General features: G+C 40.9%; 1 protein-coding gene across 1 annotated transcript in view; it reads left to right on the forward strand.

The window, feature by feature from the left end:
* ADGRD2 (adhesion G protein-coupled receptor D2) overlaps nucleotides 1-16,024 on the forward strand; it is a 739,028-nt gene that overhangs the window by 44,736 nt on the left and 678,268 nt on the right. The window contains exons 6-7 of the mRNA XM_073541421.1: nucleotides 7,612-7,710; nucleotides 8,083-8,171. Coding sequence (XP_073397522.1) covers nucleotides 7,612-7,710; nucleotides 8,083-8,171 — 188 coding nt within the window. The remainder of the gene's footprint in view (nucleotides 1-7,611; nucleotides 7,711-8,082; nucleotides 8,172-16,024) is intronic.

Consider the following 16,024-nt stretch of genomic DNA (forward strand, 5'->3'; position numbering starts at 1 on the left):
GTTTGCTACAGAGCAACCGGTGATTTTCCCAAAAAAATCTATACATAAAAAAAGGAAAGTTTGTGGTCTGTAAGATGCTCAGATTATTTGTCCTTTTTGGACCAATATAACTAATTCACTTGTATTAAAATATTCAATTTTTTGCATCACACACACCACATCATTTATTTCTATATTTTCCCATTCTTCCTCCCTCAGCTTTTATGTGTTTCCTCGATCTCAGATCCAACATCTCCTTCTAGCCTCATGAGTAAATGACCACCACTGCTTTACTTCCCACGCGTTTCAGTGTTCGAATTAGGGAAATAAGATAAAAAATATATTTTTCTCCACAGGAGTAGTGAAGTATAAGAAAAGAAATACAATGTATATAAATATAAACCAATGGCGCAAAACCGTGCAGCACCGGAACACAAAGCAGCAAGTATTAAAAACAATCCGCCACTCAAATTGTCTCAGTGAAAATAATAATAAACCTTATACAAACTTGCGCTGGTAGAATGTGTCCTGATTAGATGGGAGATATCTTATGGGGAGGTCTGTTACCTTACTGAGGCTTAATACGATGAGCCCAGAGAGACAGAAGTCCAGGTCCTTCACAGAGAAACTCCCCGGCACAGCGATGAATAGAGTTGCTGGAGCTAAAAGGTACTACCTCTTAGCTTGCCGCCGTCCCGGCCGGTGACTGGCGTGCAACTGGAGGTGTGTATCGGCAGGCTGTATAGATGCCAGCCGCCGCTTACAAAAACATGCCTGCAAGGTCCGAGAGCGCTGAAGGACCTTGCGTGACGTCACAGTCACGTGGGCAGTCACGTGACAGGCAGGAAAAACGCTAGGAAGCGCTAAAGGGGCCAAGAAACACTAATAGATGCTACGCGTTACGGAATTCACTGATTCCTTCTTCAGGGATGGCCCCCTGAAACAGGAATAACCCTTATATAGCCTCCAGTGTATATCCTCTATTAACAAAACATCATATTAAGCATTAAAAGCAAATAGCTCAATTTCACTGTTTAGACCATTTGGGATCAGAGTATTTAATTCAAAAATCCATTTGCTCTCTATCCTGGACATTTGGTGGATAAAATTGCCTTTCCTAAAGCTTCTTTTAACAATTTGAATCCCAGTCACTTTAGTGTCCCTTAAAGAGCTCCCATGGTGTATAAAATAGTGATTAGAAAGGGGGTGACCTGTAAATTTATTACAGATATTACGTAGATGTTCCCCAATTCTAACGTTTCGGGGACGTATAGTTCTACCTATATATAATTTGTCACATGGACATGTGATGCAATATATCACCCCCTTCGTGTCACAGGTGATGAAATCACGGATCTGAATCTCCATGGACTTATTCACAATCGAGAGTTGTTTTTTGCTGCCTAATTTTTTGCAAGATGCGCATTTTTTGCAGGGAAAAAAACCATTTAGTGGCTGATGTAAATGAGAATTGGGGCCTGGTGTTGGTATAGAAATAGAAGGGGCTACCAGATTACTCAAATTATTTGCCCTTCTAAAGATAAACCTAGGGCGAGCTGGTAATGCTTCCCCTATGATTTTATCATTTTTCAAAATACCCCAGTGTTTATTCACAATTTTTCTAAAAATATGGCTTTTTGAATTATACTGGGTGATAATAGGAACCTCATCTATAATAAGGTTTTCTTTATTTTTTATTTTATGTCTAAGGAATTGTTCCCTCGGTATGTTCCCAATATATTCCCTGGTAGCTCGCAGGGCTTGGGTAATATTCTTGAATTGGGTTGAAATTGGATTTCTTTTTTAGACCGGTATGTTGATAAGGGTCTATGGAGGGCAGGCTGCGCGCGAATCTGGTACTCTGGCACCGCTTCATAGATGATATTGTTTTTATTTGGTCTGGCGGGCCTACTCTTTTAGCTGATTTTATTGACGAATTGAATAAAAATTGTTATTTTTTAAAATTTACTGCAACGACAAGCCTCACGGAGATTAACTTTTTAGATTTAAAATTTTTTATTGAGGATAACACTATCCAGACACGATTATTTCACAAACCTACTGATTCAAACAATTATATTTCATTAGAAAGTTGTCATCTCCCAAGTTGGCTTCTGAATATCCCAAAGAGCCAGTTTATACGGGCCCATAGAAATTGCTCCAAGTCACAGGATTACTTAACTGAAGCTGAAACCCTAATTAAAAAATTCTGCCAAAAAGGATATGATACCCAAGCCCTGCGAGCTACCAGGGAATATATTGGGAACATACCGAGGGAACAATTCCTTAGACCTAAAATAAAAAATAAAGAAAACCTTATTATAGATGAGGTTCCTATTATCACCCAGTATAATTCAAATAGCCATATTTTTAGAAAAATTGTGAATAAACACTGGGGTATTTTGAAAAATGATAAAATCATAGGGCAAGCATTACCAGCTCGCCCTAGGTTTATCTTTAGAAGGGCAAATAATTTGAGTAATCTGGTAGCCCCTTCTATTTCTATACCAACACCAGGCCCCAATTCTCATTTACATCAGCCACTAAATGGTTTTTTTCCCTGCAAAAAATGCGCATCTTGCAAAAAATTAGGCAGCAAAAAACAACTCTCGATTGTGAATAAGTCCATGGAGATTCAGATCCGTGATTTCATCACCTGTGACACGAAGGGGGTGATATATTGCATCACATGTCCATGTGACAAATTATATATAGGTAGAACTATACGTCCCCGAAACGTTAGAATTGGGGAACATCTACGTAATATCTGTAATAAATTTACAGGTCACCCCCTTTCTAATCACTATTTTATACACCATGGGAGCTCTTTAAGGGACACTAAAGTGACTGGGATTCAAATTGTTAAAAGAAGCTTTAGGAAAGGCAATTTTATCCACCAAATGTCCAGGATAGAGAGCAAATGGATTTTTGAATTAAATACTCTGATCCCAAATGGTCTAAACAGTGAAATTGAGCTATATGCTTTTAATGCTTAATATGATGTTTTGTTAATAGAGGATATACACTGGAGGCTATATAAGGGTTATTCCTGTTTCAGGGGGCCATCCCTGAAGAAGGAATCAGTGAATTCCGTAACGCGTAGGATCTATCAGTGTTTCTTGGCCCCTTTAGCGCTTCCTAGCGTTTTTCCTGCCTGTCACGCGACTGCCCACGTGACTGTGACGTCACGCAAGGTCCTTCAGCGCTCTCGGACCTTGCAGGCATGTTTTTGTAAGCGGCGGCTGGCATCTATACAGCCTGCCGATACACACCTCCAGTTGCACGCCAGTCACCGGCCGGGACGGCGGCAAGCTAAGAGGTAGTACCTTTTAGCTCCAGCAACTCTATTCATCGCTGTGCCGGGGAGTTTCTCTGTGAAGGACCTGGACTTCTGTCTCTCTGGGCTCATCGTATTAAGCCTCAGTAAGGTAACAGACCTCCCCATAAGATATCTCCCATCTAATCAGGACACATTCTACCAGCACAAGTTTGTATAAGGTTTATAAGTATAAGAAAAGAAAGACAGTCTTGTAACAGTACATTTATTGCATGACATTTTTGTATAATAATTTATTTTGTTATGTTTTTAAATTCCCTCAATTTCTATGTGTCTAGCGGTTTATTTATTTATTCTTACACACGTGGTAAAAATTGTTAGTACCCCTCGATTAATGACAGAAAAACCCACAATGGTCACAGAAATAACTTGAATCTGACAAAAGTAATAATAAATCAAAAATCTATGAGAATGAACAAATGAAAGTCAGACATTGCTTTTCAACCATGCTTCCACAAAATTAAAAAAAATAAAACTCATGAAATAGGCCTGGACAGAAATGATGGGACCCTTAACTTAATATTTTGTTGAACAACCTTTTGAGTCAATCACTGCAATCAAACAATTCCTGTAACTGTCAATGAGACTTCTGCACCTCTCCACAGGTATTTTGACCCACTCCTCAAGAGCAAACTGCTCCAGTTGTCTCCTGTTTGAAGGTTGCCTTTTCCAGCCGGCATGTTTCAGCTCTTTCCAAAGATGCTCAATAGGATTTAGGTCAGGGCTCATAGAAGGCCACTTCAGAATAGTCCAATGTTTTCCTCTTAGCCATTCTTGGGTGTTTTTAGCTGTGTGTTTTGGGTCATTATCCTGTTGCAACACCCATGACCAAGCTTTCTGATAGTGGGCAGCACATTTCTCTCTAGAATCTCTTGATAGTCTTGAGATTTCATTGCATCCTGCACTGACTCTAGACACCCTGTGCCAGATGCAGCAAAGCAGCCCCAGAACATAACAGAGGCACCTCCATGTTTCACAGTAGGGACAGTGTTCTTTTCTTAATATGCTTCATTTTTCCATCTGTGAACATAGAGCTGATGTGCCTTGCCAAAAAGTTCAGTTTTTGTCTCATCTGTCCATAGGACATTCTCCCAGAATCTTTGTGACTTTTCAACATGTAGTTTTGCAAATTCCAGTCTGGCTTTTTTTATGATTTTATTTCAACAATGGTGTCCTCCTTGGTCGTCTCTCAAGAAGTCCACTTTGGCTCATACAATGATGGATGGTGCGATCTGACACTGATGTTTCTTGAGCTTGAAGTTCACCTTTAATCTGTTTAGAAGTTTTTCTGGGCTCTTTTGTTACCATTTGCATTATCCATCTCTTTGATTTGTCATCAATTTTCCTCCTGCGGCCATGTCCAGGGAGGTTGGCTACTGTCCTATGGAGCTTACATTTCTAAATAATATGTGCAGCTGTAGTCACAGGAACATCAAGCTGCTTGGAGATGGTCTTATAACTTTTACCTTTAACATAGATTTTTTATTTATTATTGTCAGATTCAAGTTATTTCTGTAACCATTGTTTTTTTTTCTGTCATTACATGAGGGGTACCAACAATTTTTGACCACGTATGTATATACATTTACAAACTTTTTTTCTCACTTAAATCGCATCATGTGTCTACCCTATGAACTCACATCACATCTGACACATCACATTGTCATGTGTCTCTCTTTGCACTCTTTTTTTCCCCCAAAATGTTCATCTAAATAAATTTTTGGGAACCCTGTATATGCATATGGTTTTTGTTTCCTAAAGAAGTGGGCTACACTTCGAAACGCGTAGAAAAAAAACCCAAAAAACATTGTTTTCAATTATCTCTGACATTTGAAATTTCTTCATCAGCTGACAGCACAGATAGAGACCACAAACTTATAATTTTTTTACGTATGTGAAAAATGGACTGTCGTCAGTGTGTAGTCTCTCTCCATGTTCTCTCCATCAGTCAGTGAAAAGAAGTTATTGTTTGCCAAGATGTCGGTACACCTGGAGGCTCGTAGATTGAGCTGAGTTAGTTTGCCAAGATGTCGATGCACCAAGTGCCTCATAGATTGAGCTGAGTTATTGTTTGCCAAGATGTCTCTACACCAGGCGCCTCATAGACTGAGCCAAGTTATTGTTTGCCAAGATGTCGGTACACCAGGTGCCTCATAGATTGAGGTGTGCTTTTGTTTTTCAAGATGTCTGTAATCTAGTACCTCCAAGATTAAGCTGTTTTTGTTTGTGGAAATTTGACAACAGTTATGTGGTTGAATCTGATAAAAAAAAAATGTTTTCAAACTTCCATCTCTCCCATTTTGTCTCTGAATAATGTTGTTTCTTCTGAGAGCAAAGGGCTTTCTGCTTAAAGGAATTCTGTCAGCACAGAATGACTGTTCAAACTGTCCCACTGTTTCATACTTTATGGTGAGGCCAATCATTTAAATATACCTTCACACCTACTTTTTCCTTCTATCTCCACCCTCCAATCCCCTTCTTTGACAGCTCTGGCTTCATAAGGTCAAAGGAAGGTGGAGATAGATGGAAACCAAGCAGATGGAAAGGTGACACTTAAATGATTATCCACATCATGGCGCACCAAGTGCCTCTACTTGGTTTGAGCAATCATTCTTGGCTGACAGTCTGTTTAAAATATTTCCGAATCTACTCACAGGAATGTGCTGCACAACCTGGCCAAAGTCCCTTGCACCATCTAATTGTTCCCCTGAGAGAATACTCTTTACGCTTGTCCTCTGTTACATGGTACACTATTACACCTCAGCCACAATCAGTAGGATGAAACTGAGCTGCAGTACCAGGTGCAGCCATTACAAAATGCATTCACTTGCAGATTGGTATAGCGGGTTCTACACTTTTCCTGTATTGGCCACTGTGAGGAAAATAATTGGCTGGCAGCAGCTTCCCTACCAGCAGAGAGAGACTTCATTTTAAGTGTGTTTTTTTGTTAACTTAATAAAATCTTGATAACTACAGAGGCATATAAGATTCTAATGCCAAACTGTGCCATTATTCTGCTAATTTTGAGCAATCCTCTGGGTTGTCATTCTAAAAGATGACATTTTTCTTCATCTTCTACTTTTTAGCAAAGGTCTGAAGGTTTTGATGCAACATTAATTGATATTTGGAACTGTTTAGAATTCCCTCCACCTGAACTAAAGCCCCAATTCCAGCTGTCGAAAAACAGCCTCAAAGCATAATGCAGTCTCCACCATGCTTTACTGTGGGTATTGTGTTCTTTTGGTGATGCACAACGTTGGCTGTGCAGAACACGGCTTATGGCCAAAAATTTAACCTAGATCTCATCGGACATAATGCATTTTCAGCGTGGTTTTGCAGACTTGATGTCAATTTGGCAAAAGAAAGCCAACTTTGAAGCCTTTTCTTACTATTAAAATAATATCAGTCTTGCACCCTATCCCACAGATGACACATATGAATGCTTGTTGTCACATGCAGCACACAATCAGTACTAGCCAAAAATTATTTCAGATCCTTAAATGTTGCTCTAGCCCTCTTTTGCCTCCCTACCTATTTTGTTCTTGTCTTTTCATCAATTTTTGAGGGATGTCCAGTTTTAAGTAATGTTATTATTCTGCTTAATTTAAGTGACTTATTGATGACATCGTTAATGTTCAAAGGTAAATCTAATACCTTGGAAATTTTTTGTACCCTTCTCCTGTCTGATAACTTTCGACAACGAGATCCCCTTGTTGTTTTTTCAGCTGTTTATGAATCATAGCTTTTGCTGTAGACTGCAACTAAGAAAATGTCAGGAAAATTCTACTAGAACAGCAAAACTTTATATGAGATTAATCAAAATCACTATAAATGATGGCAGCTGTGTATTTACTACTACTACTAATGGCTTATTCTAAACACAACCACATGCCCAGGTATAAGAGGGTGTTCACACTTAAGCAACCAGATTATTTTAGTTTTGTTTTTATTTTTCATTTCAAAACTATTTCAGTTTATTTCTCAACGGATTTGTTCACATTATGGAAGACAAAGGTGGAAAAAGTTATGAAATGGTTCTTTTTGGTATGATTTTTTTTTCCACATGGCAACTTGGAATCTTAACAAGGGTGGCTAGACGTTTGTTTAAGCCCAATCTATGGTCTATGCATTTTTTCAGCGCTTCTGGTGGCCTGAAGCAATTTTTTGGAGCTGTTTGGCTACTAAGAGCGGCCCTGTAGCTGTAGTGTACTGCCATTAAATCTGTCAGATTAATATAATATTTTACATAAGATTATTTGCCCCTGTAATTGTTTTTTATTCTTTACGGCATGTAGGAAATTCAGCAAAATGTCAAATTCTGCAAAACCGCGAAGGTGACACCAACTACACAACGTGTTGGACTGAATTACCATTTGTCTGCAATCACCAAAAAGGTAAAATTTAGAGATTCTATAAATGTTATTCTTTGTTCAGAAAAAAATACTTTTGGTTGCGCAGCTTTTCTGAAAGTTTTTTTTTTTTTTTTTAAACTTTGTTTTGATTCACTTTTCTTATTTTGTGTAATTGTTTTGAGAAATGACATCCTCAAAATCTAAAAATAGTGGCTCTTTTTTGCTTTGTAAAACTACTGTTCCATCAATTCTGATCTAAATTTAAAATGGGCCATGGACCGGATAATTATGCATTGAATGTGGACTCAGACTTTGGATTTATGTTTTACATGTGCCATAAGCCATGGATGGTTGGCTAGACAGACCACATAGCACTTTCCCTTACCAAAATCTTTTTATTTTTCTTTTCCCTAGAGGTCTATAAGCAGTTTCAAAATGCCAAAACGACGAGTCGCGAACAATCTTTTGCTAACAGAGTAAATATGATTGCAAATCGAAGTGTGGTAAGTTTTTGTGTTTGTAGTTACTTTTCTATTGTTGGTTCTAATGTTTCAGCATTTACAGATATAGCAGTCACCAAAATGATTAGCGACCCTCTATTGTAATGTTGTAGTATGCCATAGAAATCCATGCTATTACTTCGGGGCTGTCAGAGGTCTCAATGATTTAAAAATAACTCAAATAACTCAATTATCAGCTACAGTTTATGAAATTACAATACTGACAAATTATTACGTAGCATCAAGAATTAATTGACTTTCTCAGGAGCACGGCGCTGCTAGCTCCAACTTGGCTCTTGTTAGATTATTATCTACAAAGTGACTGAAATCTGTGATGTTATATTTAATAAATATTTGTTTGCATTTTTTTCGTATATGACATCACAGATTTGTCTTTCACTTTGCAGAAAAGGATTTAACAAAGGCCAACTTGGCGCTAGTAGTGTGTATGTACAGTGGGGAAAATAAGTATTTGATACAATGCTGATTTTTGCACGTTTTCACACCTACAAATAATGGAGAGGTCTGTCATTTTTATTGTAGGTACACTTCACCTGTGAGAGACAGAATCTAAAAAAACTCCAGAAAAGCAGATTGTATTATTTTTACATAATTAAAATGCATTTTATTGCATGAAAGAAATATTTCATCACGTACCAACCAGCAAGAATACTGGTTCTCACAGACCTGTTAGTTTTTCTTTAGGATGCCTTCTTATCTACACTCACTATCTGTATTAATTGCACCTGTTTGAACTTGTTACCTGCATAAAAGACACCTGTCTACACATTCAATCAATCACACTCCTACCTTTCCGTCATGGCCAAGACCAAAAGAGCTATCTAAGGACACCAGGGACAAAATTGTAGATCTGCACAAGGCTGGGATGGGCTACAGGACAATAGGCAAGCAGCTTGGTGAGAAGGCAACTGTTGTCTTTCTTCCATTTTCTAATAATTGTGCCAAGAGGACTATCAATCTTCCTCGGTCTGGGGTTCCATGCAAGATCTCACCTTGTGGGGTAACGATGGTTCTGGGAAAGGTCAAGACTCAGCCCAGAACTTCACAGGAGGACCTGGTCAATGATCTGAAGAGAGTTGGGACCACAGTCTCAAACATGCAAATCAAAAAAGCATGTTTAACGCGAAACTGCCGTAGTCCTGTTTCTTGTCTGCATGCCTGCACTTATCCTGCCCTCACAAACCTTGTCCATGTATGCTTTTCTAAAATAAAGGACTTAGGTTTTTATTATACGGTCAAACGCTTTTTTCCTTATTTTTTGGACAGTCTCAAACATTGCTATTAGTAACACACTACACCGTTATGGATTAACATCCTCCATTGCATGCAAGTAGTGATGATCGAGCACGCTTGTCACTGCTCGGTGCTCGCCCGAGCATCGCTGTACTTGTGATTCTCGGAGTTCGACGAGTATTTCCGGGATTGCTCGGCGGGAGTTTGGGTCCCCGCCCTGCATGATTGGCACTCTTTAGAGCGCCAATCAACATGCAGTGATTGTCTGCCACAAACTGTAATGCTGCAGCCATATTGGTTGTGGCACTACAGTGATTGATTGGGCGCACAGCGTCATTATGTCTATAGTAGTCTGGACGCCGCCCTGCTCATCACAGTCTGCTCTGGACTCAGTCAGTGTAGGGAGAGTTGCTGCTGAGATAGGAAGAGATTTGCAATTTTATTAGTGTGGGTATACTATCTGTAATAAACAAGTCCATCTCAACCAACAGACCTTCTGAGGATTAATCAAGGTGTAAATAGGTATCAGTGCTAGGCAGACAGGCAGTGTATGTGGGTATATAGATATCAGTGGCAGGTAGGCAGTGTATGTGGGTATATGGATATCAGTGGCAGGCAGGCAGGCAGTGTATGTGGGTATATAGATATCAGTGGCAGGCAGGCAGTGTATATGGGTATATAGATATCAGTGGCAGACAGGCAGTGTATGTGGGTATATAGATATCAGTGCTAAGCAGGCAGGCAGTGTATGTGGGTATGTAGATATCAGTGTTAGGCAGGCAGGCAGTGTATGTTGCCCACTTTATTGCATATAGCAAGATGGTCTATTCCAGTACTGTCTGCTGCTGTTACCTATTACAGATATTTATATATATAGTCCCAGGTACCAGGGGCCAGGAATAATTTTTTTGGGATCTTAATACTGATTATTTTCTTTAAAAGCAATCCAGAGCACACCGTTTTTCTGCTCCATTTGCTTGTTGGCAATGCAGAATACAGCCAGATCCTTTCTATTTTACAGCGTAAAAATCCATCTATTTTAATCCCTTTCTGACATTAGACGGACTATCCTGTCCATGTGCCCTGGGACTTACTGCCCATGGACGGGATAGTACGTCATGTGCGATCAACCGCGCTCATGGGGGTGAGTGGCTGATCGCGGCTGGGTGTCAGCTGATTCTCACAGCTGACACCGGCACTAAGTGCCAGGAGCGGTCACGAATCGTTCCTGGCACTTTAACCCCCAGAATAAGATTGCAGCATTCCAGAACCGGCAGAGGGACTGACATCCGATTTTTCAGACCTGAGAGACTTCCTGTCATGCGCAATGATGACCAGGAAGTCTCTCGGGTCAGTGTATAGAAGCTGCAGCACTGACAGCTTCTATAGCATGCAGATCTGTATGCAATAGAAGCGATCAGCCTTCATAAAATGAGTGTCCCATAGTGGGACAAAGTGTAAAAGTAAGAATTAAATAAAAAAATTTTGTTAAAATAATTGTAAAAATATTTTTAAAAAATAATAATAAAAAAATCAATATTTATTCCATCAATAAAAAATTATATTTATTTCCATTTTCGCGTTAGGGTTGGTGCTATAGCTAGTGTTAGCGTTGGGGCTAAAGTTAGGGTTGGGGCTAAAGTTAGGGTTAGTTTTGGGGCTAAAGTTAGGATTATGGTTATGGTTGGGATTATGATTGTAGTTAGGGTTGGGATTAGAGTTACGGGTATGTTAGGGTTAGGTTTGTGGTTACAGTTGGTATTAGGGTTAGGGATTGTTGGGGTTAGGGTTGGAGTTAGTATTAGGGAGTTTCCACTGTTTAGGCACATCAGGGGCTCTTCAAATGCGACATGGCATTTGATCTCAATTCCAGCCAATTTTCATTGAAAAGTCAAACGCGCTCCTTCCATTCTGAGCTCTGCCATGCACGCAAACAGTGGTTTACCCCCACAACTAGGATATCAGCATACTCAGGACAAATTGCACAACAAGTTTTGGGGTCCAATTTATCCTGTTACCCTTGGGAAAATAAAACATTGGGGGCGAAAAGATCATTTTTGTGAAAAAAATGATTTTTTTATTTTTACGACTCTACATTATAAACTTCTGTGAAGCACTTGGGCGTTCAAACTGCTCAACATACATCTACATAAGTTCTATAGGTGGTCTACTTTCCAAAATGGTGTCACTTGTGGGAGATTTCCACTGTTTAGGCACATCAGGGGATCTCCAAACGTGACCTGGCGTCCGATCTCAATTCCAGCCAGTTTTGCATTGAAAGTCAAATGGCGCTCCTTCCCTTCCAATCTCTGCCATGCGCCCAAACAGTGGTTTACCACAACATATGGGGTATCAGCGTACTCCGGAAAAATTGTACAACAACTTTTGGGGTCCAATTTCTTCTGTTACCCTTGGTAAAATAAAACAAATTGGATCTGACATAAATTACTTGTGAGAAAAGTTAAATGTTAATTTTTTTTAAACATTCCAAAAATTCCTGTGAAGCACCTGAAGGGTTAATAAACTTCTTGAATGTGGTTTTTGAGCACCTTGAGGGGTAAAGATTTTAGATTGGCATCACTTTTGGGTATTTTCTGTCATATAGACCCCTCAAAATGACTTCAAATGTAAAAATGAGAAATCGCTGGTCAACTTTTAACCCTTATAACTTACTAGAATTTGGTTGCAAAATTGTGCTGATTTAAAGTAGACATGTGGGAAATGTTACATATTAAGTGTTTTATGTGACATATATCTGTGATTTAAGGGTATGAAAATTCAAAGTTGGAAAATTGCGAAATTTTCAAAATTTTCACCAAATTTCCATTTTTTTCCACAAATAAATGCAAGTCATATCAAAGAAATTTTACCACTATCATGAGGTACAATATGTCACGAGTAAACATTGTCGGAATCACCAGGATTCATGGAAGCGTTCCAGAGTTATTGCCTCATAAAGGGACAGTGGTCAGAATTGTAAAAATTGGCCTGGTCATTAACATGCATACCACCCTTGGGGGTAAAGGGGTTAAATGGGTTTGGCCATCATACGGTACACATCTCAGTGTGTTGAAAATTCTGCAATTTCTGGCCTACTGTTAAATTTTTTGTTATAGTGTCTTAGATAAGACACCAGTTTGCTGAAAAAAAACCCCATTTGCCTACAGGTCAGATATTTTAAGCTGGGGTTTTCCCCTCACACAGATCACATATAAGTTTGCTCCAATGTCAGCCATTTGTAGTGAACATTGAAAATATTGCACTCCATTTAAAATGGGCAAGGCGAGTGGCAAGGGGACATGAAAGTGGATGTGATGGTAATGGTCTTCTCGCCCGACTTTCCTATCCCAATTACTAGAGGACCGCAGCAGCACACCACTATTGAACCCAGAGCAGTGTCAAAAGTTTGTTGGTTGAATAGTGGATAATGCTTCCAGTCACTTTTCTGCCTCCACCACTACCACCCTGTCTTCAACACAGTAAAGTCTGAAGAGCCATGAGTCTGGACCGCATATTCCTCACCCTAATCCTCCTTCCTCCCACCATGCCGAGTGCCCGGAGACAGCTGATCCCACACTTGGACACTCCAAGGAGCTGTTCACTTTTCCATTTATAGATCCGGGCCTCTCGCCCGGGGCAAGAGGAGATCGCATGTAGCGATGCCCAAATATTGGAGCAGTCATGGTCACACAAAGGTGACGGGGAGAAAGTGTCACAAGAAGTGGACGAAGATGAGACACAATTGCCAGAAAGTCAGGAGGAGGACCAGGGTGTGGAAGTGGAGGATGAGGTGGTGGATGATATAGTAACTGACCCAAGCTGGCAAGAGGACAGCAGCACACAGTGGGAAGGAGCTGTAGCACCCCAACAGGCAGGAAGAAGCAGTGTGGTGGCTACAGACAGAAGGCAGGCAACCATTCCCGGTAACACCAACACGGCAGAAGATACCAGTACAGCTGTTAGGTCTTCTGGTTGTTTTTAAAGACTCTGCCGATATCCCCAAAAAGGCAATTTGCACCACCTGCCAGGCAAGCATCAGCAGGTTTAGCAAAACTACTAGCGTGACCACCACCAGCATGATCAGGCACATGGCAGCAAAACTCCTGACTTTGTGGGCCAAACCCCAGGGTCCAGGAACAGTGTCTGCGGGTTACACCACTTCTTCCACTGTTGTGCGTGCAAGCCAATACCCTGTCCATGGTGCATGCGAAGATGCCTCCTGCCCTGCACCTGTCATTGCACACACTCAACTAGCAACATCAGCAAGCACGTCCACGTCCTTGTCCCAGCGCAGCGTCAAGTAGTCCATACCCCAGTCTTTGGAATGCAAGCGCCAATACGCCCAATACGCAGCCAGCGCCCCACAGGCCACACTACTAAATTCACACATTTATCGATTGCTTGCACTCGAAATGTGGCCTTTTAGACTCATGGAGATGGAAGCTTTCTGCTACTTGATGGCGGCGGCCATCCCTCGGTACTCGGTCCCCAGCAGCCACTATTTCTCCCGGTGTGCCGTCCCCGCATTACACAAGCACATGTCCCACAACACTAACCGTACCCTCAACAATGCACTTACTGGGAAAGTCCACCAAACCATGGACACGTGGACAAGTGCTTGTGGGTAGGGACAGGTACATCTTGCTGATGGCACACTGGGTTAACATATTGAAAGTCGGGACCCAGTCGGACTTTGGGATGGAACACGTCCTCCCGATACTGAGGATTGCGAGCCCTACGTCAATCAGGGTTGCTCTCACAGTCTACTGCTCCTGCACCTCGTCCTTCTCCTCTTCAGCCTCCATCTTCGAAATGATCACATCAGTCACAAGGTGGAAGCACTGCAGCACTGCCTCAGCCAGGGGTGACGCTTGTGTGTTGACAGCCCCCATCTATCTCCCCCTGGGCCTCCCTGACGATTTGTGCCAAATTGTTTGGTATGTATTTAACAACTCTGCGCTTTTGTGTGCATACTTTTTTTATGATTACGCATGTGCTTGATTCATGTTAAGCCATGCTGTGGCACTTTAGGATTGGCTGCATGGGGAGTATTTATTAGTTGTAATTTTGATTAAAATAGTATGATAATTAATTGGGGTATTTATGTCCCCACACCAGCGCCCTGTGTTCTTTAGCTGGATTCACTTTGTGGTGTTTTTGCCTTTTAAACCTCTAAATGTATTTAATAAAGCATTTTTCTGCTAATTCTTTGATCACAATATGGACTGTGAGATCTTTTTTTGTCTTTTGTATGTTAATGCTGAAGAGTTGTGGACAGCTCTGAAAGAGCAGGCAGATCTGTGGCTGACACCGCTGAACCTACAGCCAGGCATGGTCGTATGTGACAATGGCCACAACCTGGTGGTGGCTCTGAGGCGAGGCGAGCTCATACATGTACCATTCCTTGCCCATATGCTTAACCTCGTTGTTCAGTAGTTTCTAAAGACCTACCCAGAGCTGCCAGATCTGCTTGTGAAAGTACGCTACCTGGGTGCCCATTTTAGAAAGTCAGCTACAGGTTCCGCCGCTCTTGCCGTGCTTCAGCAGCGTTTGCAGCTTTCCGCTCACTGACTGGTGTGTGATGTCCCCACTCATGGGAACTCTACACTGCAGGTGTTGGAAAGGATTTGTGAGCAGAAGAGGGCAGTTGTTGACTACCAGCATCAACAAGGCCGTTGGTATTCAGTTCAGACTCCACACATAAGACCTCAGGAGTGGACCTCGATGTCAGACATATGTACCATCCTCCGAAACTTTGCGGACTCTACCAAGAAGGTGAGTGGTGATGATGCCATAATTAGCATCACCATCCTGCTTCTCTGTCTTCTGAAAAGCTCTCTGCTCTCAATCAAAGTGGTTGCATTGCAGGCAGAGCACAATGAGATGGAGCAAGGAACCATACATGGTGATTGCACACAACCCATCCTCATCTCATCCCAACATTGACTGGGTGACAATAAGGAGGCGGAGGAATAATAGGAGCTTCTTTCATGAGCTGTAGATGGTACTACAAGCACAACTGTCATACTGTCTGCTCAGCGTAGATGGCCTGAGGACAGGGAGGAGGAGGAGAGCATGGTCAGTCGTCCTCTTGGTGGAAGTCTTGCCTGTTAGCAGTCTAGCACGCATGGCTGAATTTGTTACGCTGCCTTTCCCATGACCCTCACGTCCTCAAAATTTTGGGTGACAGTCATTACTGGTTGGTGACACTTCTAGACCCAGGCTACAAGGAGAACTTTCTATCTCTTATTCCAGAGGCAGACAGGTTATAAAAAAAATTCCCATCTGCCGCCAGAGCTTTCAGAGGTCACAGTTCACCACACAAAGAAGGAAATAAGGAGAGCCGGCAATACAATCAATACTTATAATAAAATAATATAATGTAAGATCATATATATATATTAATTAATTGCCAGCAAAATGGAAATACTATAGGGACAGTCGTAATTTAACTAAAGAAAACACACAAAAGACAACACGACCACCATAAGTCCCAGAATAGAGTATAATGTTTATTATTACAATCAGATAACATCAGGTATTAAAACAGATATCAATATATGGAATATAACGATCTTTTATACATATATTGAAGAAATTGT

This window comes from Dendrobates tinctorius, unplaced genomic scaffold, assembly GCF_039654945.1.
Source record: "Dendrobates tinctorius isolate UK_male_01 unplaced genomic scaffold, ASM3965494v1 ptg000120l, whole genome shotgun sequence".
Classification (NCBI taxonomy): Eukaryota; Metazoa; Chordata; class Amphibia; order Anura; family Dendrobatidae; genus Dendrobates; species Dendrobates tinctorius.